The 26,218-nt window shown below is 36.2% G+C and overlaps 1 protein-coding gene across 3 annotated transcripts; it reads right to left on the minus strand.

The window, feature by feature from the left end:
* Positions 1 to 4,625: 4,625 nt before the first annotated feature.
* Positions 4,626 to 24,158, minus strand: LOC120088524 (uncharacterized). Of its 3 annotated transcripts, XR_016523937.1 has the most exons (16): positions 23,500 to 24,158; positions 18,093 to 23,058; positions 17,815 to 18,003; positions 16,737 to 16,851; positions 14,502 to 15,558; positions 12,916 to 13,363; positions 12,071 to 12,124; positions 9,289 to 11,985; positions 9,114 to 9,212; positions 8,617 to 8,730; positions 8,296 to 8,426; positions 7,513 to 7,605; positions 7,049 to 7,318; positions 6,303 to 6,948; positions 5,524 to 5,599; positions 4,626 to 5,453 (listed from the first exon to the last, which is right to left on the minus strand). XR_016523937.1 is itself a non-coding variant. In XM_039045901.2 (15 exons), exons 1-15 carry the CDS (start codon positions 23,748 to 23,750, stop codon positions 5,354 to 5,356), a joined length of 11,382 nt encoding a protein of 3,793 aa, XP_038901829.1. In that variant the 5' UTR covers positions 23,751 to 24,158; the 3' UTR covers positions 4,626 to 5,353. The 3 variants fall into 3 exon arrangements, 1 of the variants encoding a protein (XP_038901829.1); XM_039045901.2 differs by having other exon boundaries at positions 9,114 to 11,985; XR_016523936.1 differs by lacking the exons at positions 4,626 to 5,453; positions 5,524 to 5,599 and adding an exon at positions 8,132 to 8,216 and having other exon boundaries at positions 6,636 to 6,948; positions 9,114 to 11,985.
* Between the last annotated feature and the right edge of the window lie 2,060 nt (positions 24,159 to 26,218).

A 26,218-nucleotide genomic window follows, 5' to 3' on the forward strand; every position in this document is an offset into this window, starting at 1 on the left:
TCGGCCGAAGGGGCAATCAAACCCAGAATCCAAGGGGCTAACTAGATAAATAGCAAAATTTAAGTTTTCAATTGGATAAATAGCAAAAACTTTTTAAAATCGTAAGAATAGCAAAACGATTATAAAATTAGAAAATAATGATTAACAATTGTCAAAACTATACCCACATGGAATTCTAAAGGTGTGAGAGTTTCAAAACTGTTTGAAAACAATAAATACACTCTATCAAGACAACTATCACACACTAAACAATGCATTTTGACAAAGTGTCTAATCCACGTGTACAATTAATAAAATATATTCTTCAATACATACTTGCTCTTAAAAAGTAAACCTACTCTAGTGGGAATATAAAATTGAAAGGAATCGAAATCTTGGAAATCAACGATTTCAGTGTTACCCTTAGGAGATTGGGAATAATGATCATAGTCAAATTCATTATTCAAATACAGTGTATTTCTAGTGTTTGGAGCAATAGATGAGACATGGTCAACAACTATACATAAATCAATTTGGGGGACTCTAATAAAACTAACATCACGAATTGGCAGAAATACATTGTCAAACGAGATATAATTAACTCATCGGAGGGAAAAAGTTTACCTTGGATATATTCCAAAATTTGTTGGAACCATGAATTTGATGGAATTTGCACCTCAAAATTTTGAAAATCATGGTAGTGAGAATTCTCATTTCACCATCAAAGAGGAATCTAATCCGTTGTAAAGCCATAGCAAAAACAGTAGCTTGTTAAAGAAACCATAATAAAACCTAAATCGATAAACATTTTGTGTGAGTAACAAAAGTTATGGCCATTTTTTTACAAAGCGATATTTCTTTTTTCCAAATTGTTAAAATAATAGCAAAAACAATATATAAAACTAATTTATTAAGAATATGAGAATGTACAGCTAATTTATTAAGAATATATATATAAAATTATGAAAAACAATTCAAAGATTTGAATAAAATTGAATGCGTATAGAGTCATGAAAAACCATTCAAAAATTTGAATAAAATATATGGATAAAATAAAATTTAATAATATATAGATATTTAAAATATAAATTTTGTAGAAAAATCTATATATTTAATTAAGATGAGAGTAATTTGAAAAATGGTTAAACAGAATCTAAAATAATAATAAGATATGGAGATTATGTTAATTACATGAACAGAATTAGGAGGACGGTTGTTATTAAAGAATATCAGCAATTACTCTGTATACATAACTCGACTCTGTTTTTTATTCTACAATTATCTAGTATTTGTAGTTTCATCAACAACTATTACGAACTAAACAAGGGCAAATCAGAGATTTAAGAATTCATGGCCATGTGCAAGTTGCCATAAATCTTATTCTAGGACGATTTTGCCATTTTTCAGAAAGAAATCTTAAATTTTGCCATATGTTCCAATTCCCCATTGGGGGGCTTAACCTAAGGGTCAGGGTCATGATTCAACCAAACTCAAGCCTACATGAAAATTTTATAAATAGAAGATTTCTCATTCAGTTGATCTTTGAACTTGAGCAGAACTCTCCCAACAATCACAATACAAAATGCGTAAAAATATTCATATGAAAATTCAATACCCAAAGTACATGTAGAGAAAGTCCATACTAGATAAGACAACCATTAGTATTACTCAGGCTCACGAGACTAGATTTTGAATCCAAGATTTAAATTGTGCTCAATTATTACATGTGCCTCAACACCAGCGAGTCAATTATCAGATTTGGTTACTAAAATGTAACATTAAATATAAATATTGAATAGATACAAGTGAAAAGAAACTACTTTTATTAGTTTCTCAAATTTGACACCTTTCATAAAAACATTTCTTAAAATTTAGAAATAAAAAACATGAATGATTATCAAATAAAGTATGTTTCTCAAAAAAAAAAAATGAGAAACTGAAACATTATAAAAAATGCTCATAATTTTTTATTTTATTTGTAAGACTTTAAAAGTATGAAGTATATGAGTAATAAACTTATATAACTGATAATTTGTGATATTGATAAACGAAGTCTATTATAGTCTATCAGTAATGAGCTTCTATCATCGATAAAGTACAAAGTAACTTTAATAAGTTATAGAAGTCTCATGACCTATATCAACTAAAATTTTATAATTTATTAATAAATGCTTGTTTGGTAACATTTCTCTCGAGTAAATAAAAATGGTTGTAGAATAGTGATTTAAATTATTGTAATTAAAATGTAGTCCATGGTTTTTAAGTTAATTATTTAAGTTGACTTAAATATCACTCATTAGAATATAATCAATTATTTAAATTTAGTAGATATCACGTGTATGAGTGATATCACCAATAGATATTGATGATATCATAAAATTTATAAAAGGAGTTTATGAATGATAGACTTATAATTTACAATGAGTACTGATAGATTTATATTACCAATGACAACTATCACTTATAGACTTTTATCACCAATACAACTATTATTATAAACTTTGAAAATAAAAAATTTCTAGGGTAATTCAATTGGTAACATTTTTAGGAATAATAACAAAGTATATAACATCATTTAAAAAATTACAAATATAGACAAGTCTATAGACTTCTATCGTTGATAGACTCTTACCAGTGATATAGTCTATCACGGATAGACTTCTACCAATAATATGGTCTATCATTGATATACTATTTAAATTTGACCATATTTGCAATTTTTTTTATATTATGTTATATATTTTTTTTTTATATTATGTTATATCTGCTAATATTTTGGATTTAATTTCTATATTTGCAACTATCTCAATTTCCTACCTCCAAGATAAGACATTTGTTATGGGTTGTACATAAAATTTTGTAATATTTGCAACTAGTTTTAAGGATGGCTGATTTTGCAATATTTTATCCCATAATCTATTGGATTATTACTAAAAAAAACTCCCATTCAAACATGTATGATTGAAGTCTCAAGTAATTAAAGGAAAATTTATGGACATATATTTGAAAAAGGAAGATTTTATTGAAGTTAACAATAGGTCCAGTGGGTCTTCTCAAAACAAAAACAAAAACAAAAAACAAAAAAAAAACAAAACAATATGTACAGTGGGATGTTTTGTATCTCTATGGGCTCATATATTCAACCAACATAGAAACAGAAGCTTCAGAACACATCTTCCCATAGGGACGGAGTCGCTTGACTTGGTCCCAAGCCCGAGTTAACTCAGTGAAGTTCCATCTTCTTTCTTCAGCCACAGCAGCTCGAACCGGGCCGTCAACGGCGGTGGCAGCGGTGGGGGAGGAGCCACCTTCGCGGAGGAGTTTGTCCTGCTCGGAAGTCCAGAGGTCTACGTGCCCCGACATAGCAGAGAGTAATAGAGTTTAGAGTAAGAAGAAAAGGAAAATATTTTAGCAATTATGGAAAAAACAGGAACAATGAGATTTTCAATATATAAGACTTAAGAGTGAGCCTTCAAAAATCTGGATCTATGTGCTTCATAAACGGTTGGATTTTTGTTGGTTTTGGGTTTTATTTAATTGGTTGGTTTTTATATTTTTTTAATTCTATTCTATGGGAAGTGGGATTTTTCAATTCACCCACAGGAAGAGAACAAACCACTTGCTTGTGAATTACTTCAAAACTTCCACTATTGTTATGAATTGTGATGTTTCAGATGAGACGTGATCAATGCTCGATGACATTCTAAGTTTGTATCTAACTTTATGTTCTACATTATAAATATATAATAAAAAAGATTTGAAGTATTATTTTAAAAATATAACAAATTGTGATTGAACAATTCATTGATGAACAAGTGCAACTCTAAATACAATAAATAATTTGAAAATACATTCCTTAAGTTTGAGGGATTTTTTCGTCTTTACCTGTTTGATTTTGATGGATGATGGTTATATATATATATTAGGTTCTTGATATTAGTCTATTATTGATTTATTTTTTAAAAAATTGCATTAGTGCAATGGCATTATAAATTTTGAAAATATATTTAATGGTGTTTTTTCTTGCATGAAAAATATTGTTATTATTTAACCAAATTTGACTAAACAATTGACTTCGAATGGTTGAACTAAATATTTGCTGAGAGACAAAGGCTAAATTTAAGATTTTTCTAAAGTCCGATTACTAAATTTAAATAATTGAAAGATAGAATCATATCAAAATAATATTTTAACCTATAATATGGCTTAATTTACAAGTGTCTTATGGCTTAATTTACAAGTAAGTCGATGTCACAGGGCAGTTCGCCCTGTGACACTTGACCTACATAGAAGTCGAACAAAAAAAGGACAGGAGAGGATATTTTTAGAGATATTAGGATGTAGGGGAAAAGCGATAACTCCTCGGCTATATAGCTGTTTGGTTCTATGTTAGTTTGCTTAACAATAGTAGAAACAATCATTCGAATGGGTATTTCTTTGAAAATAATCAAGAATTTGCCTTCAGGCTTTAATAATATCACATAACATCCAACATAAGTATCACGATGAGGAATGAAATTTGAAGCACAATTTGAACCAAAATGAATATTACCATACCTCGACACGAAGTCAAACTAATCTTGTAAGTAACTAATATAATAGAACACAAATCGTAGGGGTACACAGAAAACCAAAAAACCGAAAAATCAAACTGAACCAAATCGATTCTCACAAAGTGTAATGAACTATCATATGACATTTACATAACAGGTAGCAGTCCACATTTACATTCCAATTTGCACAGGAAGTGATAAGAGTATACAACCTATTTGAATGGCAAAATAATCATTTTTCTAAATGATACAATAATTCATTACATTATTCAATTTTCTCATCTGAGGAAGTAACATTCTTACCTCCTTCGGAATATCAACCTTGTAAATAGCTCAGTACCAAGAACCCAGAGCTCCTCAGCATCGACGTTGCAATATTCCCAAATAAGTCTCAGATGCCAGATGGAGTAAAGCTTGGTTCCATTTTTAAATATAACTTCGTCTCCCATATTACCTGCCCTCGGCCTTGCGTAGGGCAGCATACTGGAACATGAAGAATATTGAACACTCTCGGAAACTTCCTTGATAGTCCACGTGCACAGCTCAAAGATGGAAAAGGCAAGAAGGATCTTCAACCAGCTTTTTGAGCAGTCGCTATCGGTTTCTTTCGCACTGTGACTGAAGAATCCATATGATGAAATGATCCAGCTGTAGGGCGTACCAATGCAGCAAACGAGAGGTCCCGCATGTTGGTGATTTTAAACGCACCCCAGGATGTCCTTCCAAGTTATGACTTAATGAATCTGGTGCCAGTCAATCTTGAAGAACATCTCTTAACCATCCATCAGTACAGGTATCCAAGATTTCTTGGTCTTTAAATTTCAAATCCATGGAGTCCAACCTTCATACATGTTGCACAGGTTGTCTACACTCGTTGCTTGCTTAAGTAGATAATCCACTTGCTCAGTAATGCTAAGTTCTCTGTCAGTTAGAAAGATAGTTAGAAATCCAACATAGGGATTGTCAATAGTTCCAAGTTAAGAGTAGGTACCTGTTATCGACATTGTCTCGTCCATTGAGTTTCATCTCTACACGCTGTAAAACAGACATTGCGTATGCATTTCTACCTGAGAAGACCATAACACAAGTTTTTAACAACTTTTGGAATGAAAAATGCAATGCCACATCAAATGGGACGATTCAGTTTTCCCTCCAAATGCGAAGAAGCTCATATACAAGAAAATTATGCCGACTTTCCAATAATCAAAAGCAAAATTTACTGTATGCAATAAAGAACACTAGTTATGAATGATTTAATATGCATTAGAAATAGAATAGCCACACTACTAGCCTTACAATAGAAACAAAACAACATAATATTTTTAGTGGGTTTAGTTTTTTGTTAGGCCCAATTATTAATACTTATGCTAGGAGTAGAAGTGGTAATTCTCCCCCTCGTAGTTAGTGTTGTTGGCTGCTTATATTTGCGTTAGTCATTGTAATTGGGGTGTTATCTTTTGTATTAGATGATACAGCAAGGAGATATCCACCCTCTCGAACTGGTGTGAACTTTGAATTTCGAGATCGTGATAATATATTGCGACTCTTGTGGAGATTCCTTACACTTGTATTCTTTGTGATAGTTTTCCTTTCTAAAATAGCTAATTCCCCTATCCAAATATATATAATTTAAAATAATAAAAACATTAAGAACATCGATCAATAAATAAAACAGTTCATCATAAATATGACCTAATGCAGCAGTGGAAACTCAAAGTTGGGAATTAGGGATACTAGATATGTAGACCTGAGTGAAGGTACATTACTTACCCCTGCTTGCACGACTCCAAGCAGCCTTCTGAGCTGGGGGAGCATCTTGATTTTCATCTTCTAATCTCTTATCTGATGAGGTTACACCACTTTCCTCCCCCAGCCTTTCAACAGTCTCAGTCAATGAATGTGATGCAATAGCAGGAACTTCAATAGATTCATCAGGTGGTGTTGACACAATTTTTGTTCCTCCATTCAACTCATTGGTTGATAACTTTCTAAAACAGGTTTCGCTGCCATCTGTGGACTTTGATTCTGACTCCTCTAACCGTAAAAATTTTCCGACGTCGGTCTGAGAAAATGAGGTAATTTTTGGATAAACTCTAGCTTCTCTGTCACTACACCCATTATAATGTTGACCCATATCCTCTGTTAGGTCGTTGGAGCTATCTGGAAAGCTACCAGTGGTGAAGTCAGACTCAGAGTTGCTGCTGCAGAAGCTATCAGGTGGAGATAACCATTCTTTATCTTGCAAAGAAAGTCTGGTAATATCAGGTATATCTCTGCTACTCCCACTATCAGACAAGGAGAGGCTTTCTCTCTCCTTTTCAAAGTCAACCGCATCTACTTCACTATTGAACTGAGACCTAGTTATGTGAATCCCCTCTGACTTTATTTCCTGGTTTTCTCCTAGTCCTTCAAGAGCCTGAAAAAATAGATTTCACATTTGGTGGAAATTCAGTGACGTCAGAGTATTGTAAGATAATTCATGAAATCAACAAGCTGAACTATAGATTCATTCATACTTTATGAAGATTTCCAGCATGGAGACTTGCGGTTCGTGCAAGCTTGGTAAACATGGAATACAGACCCTTCACAGACAATGTAAGAGAAGGAACCAAAGGCTTGAACATCTGACAGGCCTCCCTAATTCTCAAACAATAGGACTGATATATAGCTTGTCCATGTATAGGTGATATTTCCATCTTGATCTCTCTTTCTCTTGCCATAGCATCAATCATGGCAGCAACATCCTTCGACAACATTGCCTCGAGGGGAAGGAGGACTGAATTTGCCTGCTTAAGAAGTGAAACAATAAGCATACATATAGGTGGCATGGTATGGGAAATACCTTGACCAGTATCAATTCATGGGGAATGCTATCAGGTGACTACATTTGGGAGCAGAATACTCTATCATGCTCTTGCATCATGATTGTCTAAATTAAATAGACTGGGATTTAATGACGTAAAATGAGAGATCAAAATACCTTTGCAATGTCTTCAATAAGTTGATGGTGAATTACAGCAGCCTCCTTTCCCAAATTATGAACATCATGCAGATCTTCAGTTATTGCTAGTACCTACAGGAAATGTAGAAATATTAGCTGCATTTGAATACAAAAAGCAGTTTGTCATCTGCTTGATCAAAAGAGATCAAACAACCTTACGTGCAAACAAATCAAAAACCATATAAACAGGTATTTGAAGAAAGGAAAAGATGCCTATGAGAGGAAATCTAAAAATGGTCTATGAAGCATAGAGCATCTTTAACTATTTCTTTTTGCTTCCTATATTGACCATACTTTTTTTTCCAGTTTAACAACATGTTAGTTGACTGATTCAAACTTTGACCTCTCGAATCGAAAGTATATGCTTAAACCAATTGAGTTATGTTCACATTGGTTTCATGTTAATCATAGTTATCATCTTCCATACAGAGATTATCGAAATTTAAGCCTACAAAGATATTTTTTTGATGCATTATGCAAAGAATAATGTCTCGATTTAATATTAGATGAATTGATGGAAATCAGAGATATGATCAAAGTTTATTCAAATCAACTGAGCTATGTTCAGGTTGGCCCCATGCCCCCATGTTAACCATACTTTATCATCTTCTGTAAAACAGATTAGTGAAATTGAAGCCTGCAGGTGCCTTTTAGGACTTGCTGATTCCCTTTTGAAGGACATCCTGACAACAAATCCAGAAATATTTCTGCGACACAATCACATCAAATCAAATCCAAAGCTTCATAGATATATTGAGTTACCTCTTCAAGCATGGAACCACACTCAGAGGTCAAAGCTGTGTGGTTCCTTGAGACACTACCAAATGCTGAGAGTGAAACACTTGTTTCATATGCGCAATCTCTCATACTGAGAAGAGTGCTTTGTAAGTCACCTACAAAGACGACCAATATGTTCAAGCAATTAGTAAAAGGTATTGAAAATAATGTATACAAGGTTATTCTTAGTACATGAACCATACAGATAAAAACTTGTGCTTGTCAAATTTCAAATGAGGAAAATGCGTAATGCTTGTGTATATACTGATATGCTTGCTCAGCTTAAATAACAGAAAGATGCATGACCTGAAGCGGATTTCACTTTAAGAGAGGCAATGCGAAGATTATTGGTTGCAGAATATAATTCGTTTGAGGCAGCCTCCATGCTTCTTTCTGCAAGCTTCCATTCTTGTTCAGTACCTGATACAGGATGCAAAGAATAAGGAACATTATTTAACATGAAAGATATGGATTTCCTTATCGTGGCACAAGTATCATTGTTTAAAGAAACAAATTCTACCCCAAAAAAAATGCAGCATTAAATCTAAAAATAAAACGTTGGTGGACAATCCTAAAAACAAAAATATATCTTTCGTCTAAGTAACAAACTTTCACATTGTAACTATCTAAAGCTTTATAATGAACCACAAATACCTTCAGAACCTCAATATTTTAACGATAATCATTATACTATTCTGGATTTCAGGAAATTTTAAAATATATAAACAATTTTTCTCTAGAACCAAAAGGACTTAAACAGTGCAATGAGACAACATCAACATAAAAGAGAAAAGCTTGCTCACGGGCGAAGGAGTGATAAGAAACATCCAGTCTTGTTATTGCATTCAAGTAAGCTTGCTGCCATGCCCTGCTATCACTGTCTGTACTAAAAGCATGATCTCCTGGAAATTGAAGTATGCCATCTCTTGATGCTTCAAATTCCAATATAGACATGCAAATTTTAATAATATCTGATACCTTTTCTCTAGTTTCCCATAACAACTGCCTCCGCCTCAAGATATGGTCATGGAATTGAGGAGGAATCCCTGAAGCTTTAGAATTATTTATCATCGGACCAGTATTTGGGCCACCACAAGCCCACCCCATTGCTCTCTCCAGCTGTGCTTCAGCTGTAAGAGAGCCTCGTTCACAAGCTTCTAGGCCTTCAATTGACTTGGCTATCTTTGAAGTAGCCGATCGCAAATTTCCCAGCAACTCAGATCGGCTAAGGTCTAGAATAATAGGGTATAACCTATCCTCGACAGAGAGAAATTTTTGCAAGGTGGCCCTATTAAATTGTGATGGAGTCAAACTGATGTCATGTAACCACTCCATTTGAATAATTTCCAGACTAGTCTTCTGAAGAGTTTCTTTGAGCTCATTCACCTGCCTTCTCATAAGTGAAGCTCTAGACCTTGCTGCTCTGGCAGTTTCATGCACATTACAATGTTCCTGAAGCATGCATCGGATTCTCTCAATAAATTCAAAATTTTTAATTTGTTCATCATGGTCTTCATGGAAATCGTCTTTTCTTGCCTCCAGTGGTTTTAAATGTTCCCTTTCTTTATCTAGCCAAGCCAACAATGCAGGAACACCTCGTTCTTTAAGGTACCTAAAAATATATTCTTGAAGCTGAAGCTCGAGTTTTTTCTTCATAACATTAAAGAGCTGATCAAATCCAAAATTTTGATCCACGGCTGAAGCAATTTCATGTATGCATGAGTCAAAGAAAGAATCCACAACACAAATTTTCCAAATAAAGAAAGAATGACTGCTCAACTGGCCACCAAACCTCCAAATATATTCAGATATTGGGTACCCAGAACTCACCACATCTGACAATGTAGGAATCCCATTTGAGATAGATGCAAAGGAAATTCCAGAGGAAGACCAGAGTTCATCAATAGATTCCAGTTCAGAGAATGGTTTAACTAATTTGGCCAATAATGTGTTGCCTTTCGTAAAAGCCTCCTTCTCGACTGCAGCACTGATAAGAGATTGAAATTGGCATTCTGACGAAGCCAATGCATGCACTAAATTAGCCTCCCTCTTTGCAAGAGACGAGCTACGTACATCCCTCTGGTTCCATGTTTGATGGAGTTGATGCAATTCTGCCCTGCAAGCTTCCTCCTCTGAAGCAAGCTCCTCGGCCTCTTCCCAAGAGAGATGATCCCTGCCCTTAACAGCAGCTTCCTCAAGAGCCAACTGCTGCTCTGTAATGAGCCCAACATTGACAAAATAATTTTTTTCCAATTCAATTAACGAAGCCTTCTCTAATTGAACCTCCAGAAACTGTTCTAGTGCTGTATCAATTGATCCCCGAATCTGTGAGACTAGTCCAAATGCATCCATAACTTCTGAATTCACCGAAATCGCAGATCTAATTATATCAGGCAAAACAGCCTCAGTCATTTTCTCTATCAGGTCTTTGAAAGAAGACAACATGACAGTAAAAGTGGAAGTCCAATTTCTATGAGAATGATTCCTATGCCAATTTTTATTTTTATTTTCAATGCTCAGCACCTTATCATCAATCGAGTCCAGTAATTCAGTATGAAACTCTGACAAAAGCACACATTTCTCCACTTGCTCTTCTAGATTGGAGAAAAGAACATTAAAATCATGAGACGAAGTTTTATTCACTAGTCTCCCATCACTCATATCATTAAAAATGTCCAGTAATTTTCCCCTTGCCTCGCAATATAGAATATCCAGAGCAACATTAATACTAGATAATAGCTTTTCCCTTTTCTCCTTTTCTGCCACAAGCTCCACCTGCATGTTGATGTCCTTTTTCCCATCATGTGTAAGTCGTCTCATCTGGAGAGATGGACTAGCTTCTCTCCTTACGAGGCCAGCAGACGCCATATATTTCATAAAAGTTGATAGAAGGCGATCCTTAGCTTTCAATTCAGTTTCTGGACCAATAGAGGTCACGAACTCAGTACACTCTTCTTCAACTTTTGCAATTTCCTTTGCGTACTTCTCCACTTGAACACACATATTGTCATGACTGACTTGTACAGAATCATTATTATTATCGTTTACTTTCATCATAAGTTCAGTAGCCTGTCTTCTAGCCAGTGAAATAATATCGGAGGAGAGGGCATTTTTAGATAATTGTAAAGCCTGAGCCCAGTCATGAACTACACTAGTTGTTACATAGTTTAGGGGAAGAAATCTCTGCAAAGAAACAGAATAAACTTGAATAGTAGTTATAGCAGAAGAAAGTCCATCGTTTAATGCAGCTATAAGCTGAGAAATCTCCCTATCTATATCATGGCATTGCACTTGTGTGGGCTCAGGAACAACTGTCACTGGAACTCCAGCCACCGTAACAGCAGATATAAGTGACAAAGCTTCCCCAATTGCTCTCAGATTCAAACAAGTGTCTACTTCGGGAATCATATTGCTCCTCAAATTATCAAGGATTCTTCCATGTTGCTCAATCCAGGTTGATGCCTCTTGAGCTTTCTCAGAAACAATAGCCTTACCTTGAGCAAGCTCTCGAGCCTGCATTTCAAATAGTGTACGAACTTTCTCTGCATTAGATGTTGCATCGGCAACAACTGACTTAGCTGATGTTTCACGCAAAACTATGTTTGATCTTTCTTGTTCAGCTTGATAAAAGAGCGTAGAGGCAAGCTCATAGTGATTGAGGATATTTGCAAACCCCTGGTATGGATTTTTTGGTTGAGAGAAATTCATAGAAGGTAGAAGCTCAGGAAGTTATAAACAAGATACAAGTGTCAAGTGATACCTCAAGAGAAGACTCAGCAGCAGGTAGGGCAGCCAATAAAAGATCATGATGCTCCTGCAAAATGTTAGACAGAGTTTTAATGAGTTTGCACACGCAAAATCTATTAAGCATAAACTCAAAATATTTTAATTCTTCTAAATTTAAAGAGAGTTATAATGGAACCTAGGTTAGTATTAGATTCCACAATTCAATAACTCATCTATTGTACAGTAGTGAATCCAAATTAAGTTTTGTGATCACTGATTTCCAAGTGAGTAGAGAATTTACCAACATGGAATGAAAATTTTCTGAACAATTAGAAATGAGTTTGAAAAAGTAAGAACTTTCAAGGTGTGATTGAGATAATTCCATCTTTGAAGTCAGGAAACGGGTATACATATATTATAGCACACATCAAATAACTTAATTTACTTGAAGCATGTCAATATGTCATAGACATGGCTTACAAATCAATATTATTAGTTCTTAAGAAAGTGAGATGGTCCTGAATCCCTCCCAGCATAATCAATATTCTTGCGGTCTTCCCCTTCTCATTCTCTCTCTCTCTTTTTCTCCCCATACTAATACCTCTCTCCATGTCAACTTAATACTAACAGCAATAACAAACTACTGCTTCCAAGGACCCTTTTATCTCCATTGAAACTAGCCAACATTATCCCCCAATCAAATGATTGGCTCAACAGCATCTGGCTGATTGATCCTCTTCTTCCCACACATTTTATAGGTAAACTTGATTGGTGGCTTATAAGCATAAATGAACCAGAAATACTAGAAGAAAAGACAAAATAATCAAAGAGAGGAAAACAGAAATAAAACAATTATCATTCAATGGAAAATATTAGAACCTGCAAAGGGACACGAATTTCCTGCACTCGAGATGCAAATAAACTCAAGCTAACAGCCAACTCCATGCCTCTTCTTTCTTCACCACCTATAGCAGCATCATCATGGAAATCACCACGTGTCCATTCCACAAGTGGATCCCACACAAAAACTTCTAGCAGCATTAGGAGTATGTCTTTGTTCTTTCTCAGAACTTCCAGCACAGCCTCACAGTTTGCTCTGAAGGTCCCTTCTATTCCTGTCAGTCCTAAAGCTGCTTCCATAGTCTGGGTCAGACGAAAGGGAACAATCTCTGGAACTTTCAGTTTCTGCCCCTTATCAAAACAAACATTATAGTCAATATGTACAACGTCGCCAGTAGAGAAATCCATAAGAATATTATCCAGATGTCTATCGCCTAAGCCCAAGATGTGTCCCACCATACTCATTGCTGCAACACTTCCAGCATACCTGAGTAGAGAAAAAAAATTACATCTTGCAAGACTAGAAATCTGATTCTAGATTATTGCGTATAAAAAGAAATGAAAGAAAGGAGGGAAAACTGTCACAGGATGGCTCAACATCAATTTAGCTTCTCACGAAAAAGTTGGCTGGCAGCCAATTATAAACTGAACTTGACCAAATCCAATTTTAAATTAACAAGTTCTGAATGTTATTTTTGGATTTTCCTAGCCAGGAATCAGCTCTCATTAATCCAAAACATATTTCACCATCTACCTTTATCACGAAATAAAATTGTCTCTCTCTTTTTCAGGCCTTGTACTTATTCTCTGTGTTTACTCTCATGTTCTTTTTTTCCCCTTAGGAAACATACCTAATACCTTGTACGTATTTCTGCAACAAATACTACTTTTACAGATTTTTATTCAGAGAAATGTTTTTAAAATATCTCTACCAAACAAGAAAACACTAATGGAATTCATTATACAGAAAATTTTAAGGTTGTCTGTTATTAAACCTGATTTTCATACCTGCCCTCCAATTTTATCATTTTTGTAAAGAAATTTTAATTGAAACTTTTTTTAGAAAGTTAAGCAAATACAAGTAAAAAGAAGAATAAGAAAGAAGAATATATATTTTATAATACAACTTGCAAGGCAAACAATCTTTCTTAAATAACAATCATGTCGAAAATACAAACAGTAGTATATAGAAAAGTAGTTCAAAAAAGAAGTATTATAGAAAAATAGATAGATAATAACCCTTCGAGGAAAAAAAAAATAGAAGAGCAATGAGAAGAAAGGAGCAGGGCCAAAAAAGACAATTATACCTTTGATAACCTAAAAATTTCTGCATGCAAGGCTAACAATCGTCCTTAAATAAAATCATGCCAAAAATACATACCATGGTATATGCAAAAATAGTTCAAAAAAAGAAGTATATAGGATAGACAAGGACCCTCTGAAAGAAAAGATAGAAGAACAAGGAGAAGAAAGAAGCAGAAAAGTGAAAAGGACAATTATACCTTTGATAACCTAAAAATATCTCATGCAGGCATAAGCAACACTACTGTTTGCCAATTAGCCCTTTGTTTGTATGTGACAAACGGAGAGTTAATCAACGGCAATATAAAGCAAAATAATTATACCTTTTCAATTTCAAATTGAATGCTTTGAATCCTTCACTAGCACACCAGAGTTCCTGATAAAGAAGTTGTCTCGGGACCTCCTTCATAAGATCCAAAAGAACTTTACGTTTGACTTCATGGGGCCAATCTCTACGTGAAATCACTCTCCTTATGCCTTTCTCTTTGAGTGCCGGTATGATTTTACCATAAAACATATCGCTCGGACGTGGAAGCTGTGGAGGAACAGAACTTTTCAAATTGCTAGCACCAACTGCTGAGAGTTGTGCCACCTGGACCCGGTGTTGCCATGACTTGAATACAGTATATACACTCATCACATTGTTCACCCATTGGATGAGACCAGCTCTACCACTAATTGGAGTTACAGAATAATAGCGAATGGAGAGAGATTGACCATAAGTTGAATGAGATGAATACAGAAAACTATTTATAGCTTGCAGCATTTGCATGATTCTAGCATCAAGACGCAGATCCTCTCTACCTTTTAAGAGATATGTGTAGGTTTCACCATCAGAACCCAGTATAACAAGCTTTTTAGGTTTTGTCTTTGTGGACAAGATAGTAACTTGCTCTGAGAAAGAACCAATTGTAACGATTCCTGAAAGATTAGAGCCAATGCTTCTATCAGCTTCTGAATATATAACATGCTTCTCAAAACCAGGCATTGGTACGTCAGATGATGATAACAAAGTTAACTTAGGTGCAACTTCTTTTAAAGAAATTGATGACTTCCTCTGATAAGATGACAAAGATGCTGCAATATCTTCAAATGGCCGCCATACATCAACAAGTGCAGCAGCAGAGGCTGGAGGATTCTTGAAGGTAAAAATAGCTGATTTCAGCCGTTCTTTATACTCTTCATGAAACCAGGTTTCATGGGGTGTTTCAGGTTTTCGAGATGTAGAAGCCAAACGACGCTCCAAAGCGACTACAATAGGGGCCATCATGGCTGAGTACTTGGCAGCATTTATCTTGTCTTTCTCACTCTGGCTAAGAGTGACATTTGCAGCAATTCGAGCAGCTTCTTCCTTGAGTACATTTATGCGTCTCATGACATCTGCAAATAAGACCAGATTTCTCAATGTTTTACTTTGTATAAGAAAAAAAAAATCAACAAAATTTTCAATAATTTACAAATTGGCATTTTTTATAATACAAGGAGACAGTTGTACAACATATAGTGTTCAAGTAACATTAACTCTTGTAAGTCTGCCTTTAAGAGCCTTGCTTGAAAGCCCAATAACATAAACTCTGCTCTGATTAGGCTTATATGGAAACATGACAGCCATAAGGAAAATAAAGTTTTCCTTTGGTCTTTACCCTATAGAAATTTGAATACTAATGAGACTGCAAAGGAAGTTTAGAAGGTGATCTTTGTCCCCTTCGGGATGCAGAATGTGTTTGAAAGAGGCAGAAGACCTTGAGCACCTCTTTTTGCATTGTGATTTCGCTAATTAAGATTGGAACTACCTTACCGGGAAGCTGGGTTAACAGTTTTGTCTCCCTAAAAACATTGACGATTGGATGTTGGAAGGCTTTGCTGCTTGGAATCTTAAGAAAAAAAAGCCAAAGTGGTGGGTAGTGGCGCCTTTAGTGTGGTTTGTGGCTTATTTGGAAGGAAAGAAACTCTAGCTTAGAACCTTTGAAGATAAGTCTTCTACACCTTTTAGCTTTCAAATTTTTTGTGATAGCATACAAAATAAGGCCTCTTGGTGGATATCTTTACACAAGAATTTCTTCTGTAATTACAGCCTTTTGATGATTATTAGTGATTGGAAGACCCTCCTTGTATAGCTCCCTTTGGGGGTTGTCTCAACCACAACCCTAGGCTGTTGCACTTTTCTGAATATATCTTTGTTGTTTCTTATCCAAAAAAAAAAAAAAAAAAAAAAAAAAAATGGCAGAAGTAATGTTGTAATTTATAGATTGGTATTGTTCTTGAACGTTACAACATGCCAGTGTGAAGATGCTAGTTACAATATGTCACGGCAACTTCTTGGCTCAGGAAATTCGGTTATAACAGAAACTTTAGTAAGTCAAGAGCAGGTTTGATATCCCTGAGTCTCGGCACCTACAGGTCAAATTTGGCACCTATTTCACGTGAAAGGACAATTATGGTCAAACTTGAAGTTATATTTATTATGGTGAATTGGCAACCAAGAACAATTTTCTGCATTATAAAATAATTTGTCAGGTAAAAGTGCCATTATGTGCATTTAAAATCATGTTTCTCACCTGTCTGAAGATCTTGAAGTGTGCTGAGCCATAGCTCTTCCCAAAGTACAGTTACATTTTCCAGCTCTTTTATCATCAACTGAACATCTTCAATCAATCTTGGATAATGCTCTTTCTGCAGGTATCATAAGCATGTATCAATAATCTTGCATTCTTGCTTTTCAACTGTTACCATGAATTTAATGATTCAAACCAAAAACATTTCCAACCATCAAGCATCATGCAGTAGAGTGTTTCTCATATTTAAAATGGAAACGAGCACCCACATTTGCCTTTTGCTAGGCAGTATCATCAGAAAAATATTAAAAGGAGATATTTTTCTACATGATTCACCAAATTATTAAAAAAACTCTAGAAGTAATTTTACTTTTTTAAAGGCCAAGTCACTAAAACTCAAAGAAGCCAAAATGACACTCGAGATCATGAATTAATCACATCAACTTATCTTTGAAAATCCTTATGTTTCTCTTTCTTTCCAATAAATACCATAATAAAAGGAAGCGAAATGTGTGTTTTTCCCTTATTCCTCCTTTTAAGCACGAAAACTCCTCAACAGACAATCAATTCAAATGCTGTAACAACAAAATTAATTTATCACTTCTTTAGAGATGGTCCCTCTTTTTCAAGCTATAACAGACAATTTCATTTTCTAGAAGAGAACCATACAATGGTATATTGAGCAAGGCTAAAAAGAACAAACCTATGAAGATAACACAAGTCAGTGAGCAGACTCCATCAAGAAGTCAAATATGAAAGACTTAACTAATTGTGATATGATTTTGGAGGAAATATGTGAACGGAATAATTGAGCGCCAGACTAGAGAGGGTCAGAGAATTAAGACTAAAGAACCCCCAAATTGAATAGTTGTCAGTTTCAAAGACTGAATCACTCAACGGTTAATCGGACAACAGATAGAATAGGTTAAAGAACTTTTTCAAGGCCAGGAGCAGTTTCCCACCCAATTGCTAAAAGAAGCTTTAAACAAAGACATCCAAAAAGAGGGGAAAACTCCTCATAAAAATAAAATGTGCTAAATATGAAAAGGCTTGAAGAAATTAATGAAAGAAGGCATGCTACCAGAGAACCAAGTATATGCTGAAGCTCCTCCGAAGGCTTCTCTTCATAAGAATTTGCATCAACAAGTGTTGGGTATACTACAGACCACGGAGACTGCTTAGCCAGCATCATCACCAATCCTTCCAACTGCTTCCTCACAATTTTCTCAGGATGAGAACTCAGGCGAGCAAATAACTGTGGTGTCACTTCCTAGAATCATAAAATAAAAATAAGTTCTAAACTACAACAGGATTAAAAGGAAGAACAAAAATGATGTAATACAGAAACAGAAATCAAACCTGCCATGGCGAGAGTGGGACTGTTGATAGAGCAGGTTCAAGAGAATCCTTTAACTCAGCTCCATAATTTAGAAGAATATGTAGGACATACAATGTGGCCCTCAGTGTGTATTTTCCAGTCTTTTGTTTCATTGATTGACAGTCATAGCCTGCCAGCTGACCATCACAAGCTTTTATAGATGAATGCAAAAGATATTGTATAAAGCCATGGGCTGCATGACCAAAGAGAGAGACTCTTCTACTCCTCAAGGACCTCCAAACATCTACCAAGTCCTGAATAATGGATACTGCGCTAGTGTCATCTAGGTCAATAATAGCATGCTGAAACAATAACTTTAACTGGGAAGTAAAGACATCAGTTAGGCATTCATTCCCAGAGTTTTCAGTATTTGACAACCCAGCTGCAGCCTCAATGATATTTATTACTTGCTGCAACAAGGCCTTGACAGTACCATCAAGTTTCAAATCCTCTGAGGTCTCAGAACTCCATTCTCTTTTCTCATCATTAATACATTTTGCTTCATGACCTTTCCGGACAAGAACATAAATCAAGCGTTCCACTCTTATAATTTCATCTTTAGTTAATCTATATTTCTCATAATGAACTTCAGGCTCTAGTATAGAAGAAAACAAGCATGAGTGGAGAGCAGTTCCACATGAAGCATGGAGAGAACTTTCAGCTTGAGTAAAACACCAAGATGCATAAGAAATCCATGCCTTACCAAGTGTAGGACAAAGACGAGTGGACAATTTAGTCATCGTACCCACAATCTCCTCAATGATAAGTTCTATACTTGGTCCAGAGTTTAAGTTCTCATTACAGATGGAGAACTCACCTCTGCCAGAGGATTTATCAGTGACATTAAACTCAGCAATCAGCTTAGGTATAATATTATCCAAGTTCAAAGCTCCTAAATCCTGTTTTAACCAACGAGAAAGTTTTAAGCATGCTTTTGCTTTCAGAATACCATCATCAAAGTTTGACTCAATTGAGCTGAAAGAAATGATGTGAGGATGCACAAAGGACCAAATATTTGTGAAAGCATCTTCAAACTTTTTGTCAGCTTGCATTAACAAAATTCTCTCATACTGCAAACTTGAGAGGAGAAATTGATACTGCCTTTCATCAGAACAATTTGATATATGATCATGAATATAATTGTTTAAATTATTCGCCAACATCAGGTTTTCCTGTTTACGAGCCAAACTCAACATATTAATACAGAGTTTAAGTGTGACCGGAGAAGTTGGTGAGATCACTCGATAAACCCGAAGAATTTTTAACCATGGGTTGCAATCTTGATTAATTCTACAAAAAGAAGATTGCACCGACTGGACATAAACACTCAATATTGAATTTAACTGTTTGTGTTTGTCTGCACTGCCTGTAAGCTTGTAACCTTCTTCAAATGCAGAAATGCTATGCAATTGTGTAGCAAATGCAGCTGCTTCTTCCAAGCCATCCAGAGGCAAGACTGACAATGTTTCCTCCAGCATTGCCCTTGCCTTCTGGATTTCTTGGGACACATTTTCCATCCTTCCCTCACTATGAAAAAGTAGTGCCTCTAAAAGCATCTGCTCACTCCTTTGCAAAGCCAGCTTGGGATCTAGAGTTAGCTCACTGCTACTCTTAGGTGTCAAACCAAGACATGCCCATGATGCCTGATAATCTCCTTCGTCAAAGTGTGCCAATGCATGGATTGCATTTATTTCATTGCCAGCTGTAGTTAGAGCACCAGAGTAGCTCTTCCCAGCATGTCTAGAACGAAGAGATTGCAACTCCAATAACCATGATTCCAGAGATTTCCAATCAGCCATAGCTGTATATCCCTCAATAATACGAGCAATGGTGAACTGTACACCATCAGAACCCATAAAAGCAAGCGACTCTTCAGTCTGCAACAAGTGGATAAAGTGAGCAGCTGCTTTTTCATATTGACCTCTTGCCTGATAGACTAGCCCTGTAATCCAGGAAAAGGGTCCTAGTATAGCAAAGTTACCAAGACTCTGGTTTTCCTCCAGAAACAGGGAAGAGAATGTCATTTCAACCCATTTCTGGAGACCAATCAAAGCTTCTGCTTCGCGACTTTTACAAAGGGCCAAAGTCATGTGCCTCAAAACCCTTGAGATATCTCTGGTAAGTTTATTTGTGTTGTGGATGTTTTCACCGACCTGTGAATTAGACTTTTCCTTCATATGTGACATAACAAGATTCTTGAACTCCTGCAAACGCAGCGTACAATATTGGATTGCAGCATATTGGCTTTGAAGGGCCAATCCAGCATTCATCATTGGCTCACACATACGTGAAAACCACTCCTCACAGACTTTCTTGTTTGCTCGAAAAAACAAAGAACTTTGGCGAGTAGCAGGTGATAAGACTGCAGACCCCTCATATGCATTATAAACATTTTTCTTTAAGGCCTCAACGAAATCCAATAGTAACCTCATTGGCAATAAACGGGCTCCAGAAGCCCCAACCATTGTTAAATTCCCATCACTATGTTCATTATCAAGCTGTAGCAAGTGTGCTATGTCCAAAAGCATTCGTTCTAGTGCTGCGAAAGTCTGTGTAGGCCCACCAAGGTTCGTCCGTAGACGCAGAGTAATACAATATCTAGCTGCTTCATGGATGGCCCACCAGACTCCAGCTACACAATTAACCGAGCAATTCCCATTAAGAAAATCATCATCCAGCCTGAGGTCCAACCATAAACCATTTGCACCTACGTTCCTTGTCTCTTCACTTTGACTCAAATCAATCGCCTTCAATCTCCCACATCTATGGATGAGCCGCTGGGTCCATGATGCAACAGGAACTTTCCATCTTTGTGATATGTAGCTCAAAATGGAAATAAGTTGTTGAAAATGAATTTGTTGAGGAAGCTGCTTCAAGGAAAACACTTGTTTCCAATGCAGGCTAGATTTATGATCAGACCTCAAAAGATGGAGCCTACAAGCAGGATGTGATCCAAGGTCATATTGACCACATGCATATAGTGCCGTGGGCAAGATATGAGAAAGCAATCTTACGAATGAGTTTTTGATATCATTATCTGGATCACCAAGTTTTTCCAGGACTATGTCAGCGATGGGATAAAAGTATATGGATGGAACAATTTTTGCTTGCAGAAGCAGCTCCAATACTGAAGCTGCATTAGATCTCACCTTAGGTTCCCTGTCAGATGCAGCATCAATTACCATGAAAACCAAGTTTCCTATGACACCAAAATATCCAAATGCTTCAAAAAAGTTAGCATACGTCTTATCGTTCTTAAAAATAGTAACAATATTCTCACAGAATCTCTGAATCCAACCCAGGGTTGTTATTTTAACTGTTAGTGGAGAAGCTTTATGAAGGCCTTTGGAGAAGAGCACATTGTACTTTGTTAGTTGCTCAATAATAATAGCTGAATGATCATTCTTTAGAAAGGCTTCATCTATCTTTTCACCAGTATCCAGAAAATGGGTCTCACTCCTCAAATTCTTCAAAGAACACTTGCTAAAGAATTCAGTTGTGGTCAACCTTTCCAATGTATCAAGGATAGCAGCTTGCAATTCCACATAAGCCTGAAGTGGAAAGTCAAAAGGATTCAGTTTTTTCATAATGAAGGAAATCAATCTTTCTGACCTTGTTAGACATGTGAAAGCAACATTTTCTTGGCCTATCAAACCAATAGCTCCACTAGAGATAGTACATGTCAATAAGGCTCTCAAATCAAATTTAATTAGGGCAAACAAATCCATATTCGAACAAAATTGAGAATTGAGAATACCATTGATACCTCTTTGATCTAAACCTTTTTCTAACACGCCCTTAAACATTTCTAGCTCTTCAATTAATAGTGTCACTGTTTGTTCAACAACTTCATTATTCCCATGTTGGAGCAAGAATATATAAGTTGCAGCAGAACTACCTGTTACCAAATGATTTGGATGCATTCTAAGCTGAGATATTGGTGCATCAAATTGCAATATTCTGTGCACAGATGATGGCAGCAGCCCAAATTTTTGAAGGGACAATAACTGAAGATTAGTTTTCAAAACACCATGAACTTGAAGAAATGTAATCTTCTGACCTTTCACTACATGGTTAGCTCTGGTCATTTCCAAACTTTGGAATAGGATATCGATTGCAAGTGGATAAAAGGTGGAAAAATGTTCACGTAATATTTCTGCCAGAAGAGTCAAGCACTTCCACAAATTCTCAATCCACTCCAACCATCCAAATTTACGTCCAACCATAGATAAGCACCCCAACAACTGAGGAAGCATTCTCGAAAGAGGTTCACTTATTTGCTCAAGAAGGTTCAATTCCAACAAACCAGAAGCGGTAGACCGAAGAATTGTTGAAAAACAAGAAAGTAATGCAAGTAACCTACGGAATTGTTGTGGCGTCCCAGGACTCCCATCTTGAAGTAATACATCCATGTCACCCAAGAACTTTGACAATAACCCCAGAGAAAACTGCAAATTACCCACCCAGTGCTTCTGAAACTGTAAGAAACTGTCCATAATGATGTGCCTATCTGAATCAGTTAGATCTGGAACTAATGCACAACCTAGAAGCAGATCAACAATATCAAGGAAATGAGGTTGGAAGCATCTAGAAAACTTCAAAGAAATCAAAGTTAAAACTCCTAAGAGTCCATGTAATAAAGACAAGGGGGTTCTCTCATCCTCAAGAAGTACTTGGCATGCTTTAAGGATTGGTAAAGCATATCTCTCCACAGCACCAGCTTCTCCAATGTTAATGAACTCTTGTAATCCCTCCAATGCCAACTTGGTGGTTGCATCACCTGCAGTGACATGGCTAAGCAATGGCAATGCCCAACCAATGAATCGATCAACCAAAGTCCCAAGTAGTACGCTATTCTGCCTTCCATTTGGTGATGCAGTAATAGAACATGAGACAGCACAGAGAGCTCCATATGCAATGGCTGCTGCCTGTCTCACTGGATATGACCTAATATATGGAATCAAGTAATAGTTGCATCAATAATAACATTCAGTGAAGAACATGATGGATCAAAAGAAGAACTAGAAACAATAAGCAAAAACCTACTTCCCCCATTATAATACTAAGAAAAAGTATTGAAATTTTGGGGAAAATGAGATTGAATATTATCCTTAGACAAACCAAAAATTTCAATTGAGTACCCAACTTGCTCAAAATTCCAATTGGTCGCTAAGCACATTCCTAGAGAGAGCATGAGCAATGCACACAGATGGGAAAAGGGCAACAATGAAAAAATGTATATGAACTCTAAGCTCGAAGCCAAAAATAACAAATAATCTTTCGGCGTACCACGAAGTGAAAAACAGTAACAACAATATCTGTTGAAAAATGGTAGGAAAATCAAGAGAGGAACCTCCGGCAAGATATAACCAGAAGAGAAGGTCTTACTTATCAGATAGAAGCTGAGAGAAGCCCTGGGAGAGGAAAGTGGCGGAGTGAGTTACAAGAAGCAAATTGGGAGGATAAACAATGGCACGATGGATTGAATTGATAGCTGCAATTCTAGCAGAGTCGTCCTCATCGGAAGTAGCACCGGCGGTAATGGAACTTGAGGTAGTGGCATTAGGATCATCCTTCCGCAAAGCTACGTTGAGAAGTGCCGCTAGTTGCTGCTGTTGGTGGTGAAGTCCCTGCATCATCCTTCTCCAGGGAATTTCCTAAAAGAATTCATTTCAAATCCTTCAAAACTCAAAAGACTCGGAACGATTCAGAATCATTCAATTTCTTTCTGCTACGGAAAATTCATTGCAATTCTTTCGCGTTCTTGAGGTTGTGTAAACGACAAGCGGGATTCCTGAAAATCAAATTCCCAGAGAAAATTTCTGGCTGCAGTTTCTTGGTTACAGTGAAAAGTTCAAACATAATCAAGACGCAAATTGGTCACTGGTGAAGAAGAAGAAGAAGATGAACAACTTCGTAAGCGCTCCAAATTCTCATATTGTGTTGGAATTTGGAGGAAACTCTAATGTCAATCAAATTGATTGCATCCTTTTTCTTTTTTCAATTATTGATTTATCAAACCGAGGATTTCTAAATTTTGAATAAAATCATTCCTTATCAATTTAATCTAAACTTTTGATGTTATAAATAAATAAATAAATAAATAAATATATATATATATATATATATATATATATTAATGTGTCACCCATTCACTCCTCTCGAACACCATGCGAAAGACAATTCGGTCAACCTTGAATAAGTAGACAATCCATCCACCAAACGCTAAGAAAGATCACAACCCACGTGATTCACAACATTAACAATGTCAGCATAGTCAGGCTCAACAACCAAGGGATGAGAAGATCAAACACCAACTCGTACCAAAAAATCAAATAGGCCCTTATTCACCACGAGGGCCCCTAGGTTCTTGATAGCCCATTTCACCATCACCTTCTCACAACACACAAGGATAAGAGACCCAGCAAAGTCTGGACAATCCCACCTAATATACCAACACCTTCCTTGTTACTCCAGGACGTATCAGCATTAAACTTCCAGAAGCCATCCACTGGCACAGCCCACGAAACCTACATCAGTTGACTCTCCCTCCCACACGAGGAAGTCGGTGGACCAACAACAATACCAAAATCCTCAACATGCAAACAAATTTTGTGGATAATGGCGCCTTCCTCAAGAGTAAAGCTGCACGATTTAATATGATTTCTATAATTCCAAACATCCCACAAAAGGATGATCACGATCTCCCAATCTGAATCCTTGAGGTGATCCATCAAACCATCCCAATAATCGATCAAACTCCAAAATCTGCTGCACAAATCCAAAAAGTCCAATAAGTTATGGAAGAGGGAAAACCAAATACCTTTAGTGAACTTGCAATCCCAAAAAACATGTTCGACTGTATCACAGTATTTTCTATAGAAAAAACAAAGGGGATTAGTAACAATTCCTCTTTTGATAATGTTGCTCAAAGTGAACAGAATGTCATTGATGATTTCCTAAAGAGTCAAATTCACCCTCAAAATCGCATTGAGTAGTTTCCCCTCGGAATCACATTGAGTTTTCATACTAAATTCCATTTAGGATTGAGTCTAAGGAGATCAAAAACTGAAGCTTTAATGCTATGTCCAGATTAACCGCAAGCTTATAAATAATCTTTACCGAAAAGCACCCTTTCAGCATTCCCCTATATCTTCTTAGAGGTATATTTAGAATAAATCAGTGTCTTTAGGGTGGAAGTTACCATTAATTAACCTAACATTTCATGACTCATCCACGTCAATGAGATCCCTAACTCTTTTCGATTCCAAACTAATATTCAAGCACATTGGCATTTTTTTAACCTTCTTCAGCCAGCCAAGATCTTTGAGGATGTAAACACTCGCACTATTACCCACCTTCCATCTATACCTTTTCTAGAAGAGATCTCTTCCCTATGCTATGCTCCTCCAAGAAAGGGGTGGATTAATCCTCAAAGAAGCGTGAATCAAATCCCCACCTTTGAAATATTTTACTTTTAGGACTTGAGTAAGGAGATTGTTGGGGTTTGTCACAATTCTCCAACAATGTTTAGCCAACATGGCTTGGTTGAACATCTGAATATCGCATATATTGAGATTGGTGTCCTAATTCTCCTTGAAATCTCGTTGTTTGTAATAATACACATTGTTTGATGAATAAAATAATTGTTATTTCATTATGGCATTTACTCATATCCAATATACAAAGCTCCTTGGTTATCTTATGTAAACTTAAGCATGTATATGTGATATACAAGTGGATCATGCCTTAAGTGATAACCTAAATAGATCTGTACTATAAGAATTAAGGTGGGATACTTGATCCTGTGACACTATGGATACGACCCGTTTTGTAGAGGTTTTCAAGTGTTGTAAACTACTACAGATGGTAAATCCTGACCATTCATGTGGAGACGTGCGAGTGAGGGTGTCCTAGAAAAAGAGTTTGTATAAGATCGGACCACGAGATGACTAGACTTTGTATATAACACAGTTGATACTAGAGACTTACATCTCACCTAAACGACCATAGATGACACGACCTCAATCCTGAGTATTTTGGGAACTCCTACTTTTGAGGACGGTACTTTGATTAGTATGGGTGAGAGTGGCCAGATTGTCAACTC

The sequence above is a fragment of the Benincasa hispida genome, chromosome 10 (assembly GCF_027475165.1).
Source record: "Benincasa hispida cultivar pf3 chromosome 10, pf3_genome.v1.1, whole genome shotgun sequence".
Classification (NCBI taxonomy): Eukaryota; Viridiplantae; Streptophyta; class Magnoliopsida; order Cucurbitales; family Cucurbitaceae; genus Benincasa; species Benincasa hispida.

What these genes read in the sequence shown, in the direction of transcription:
- LOC120088524 (XM_039045901.2), bottom strand. Translation starts at nt 23,750, where the DNA reads ATGATGCAGGGACTTCACCACCAACAGCAGCAACTAGCGGCACTTCTC. An exon ending in TTCAATTTGAAATTGAAAAG is followed by an intron (nt 13,364 to 14,501) that starts GTATAATTATTT and finishes TTCTCTACTCAG; the next exon opens with GTATGCTGGAAGTGTTGCAG. An exon ending in AAATTCGTGTCCCTTTGCAG is followed by an intron (nt 12,125 to 12,915) that starts GTTCTAATATTT and finishes AACATTTTGCAG; the next exon opens with GAGCATCATGATCTTTTATT.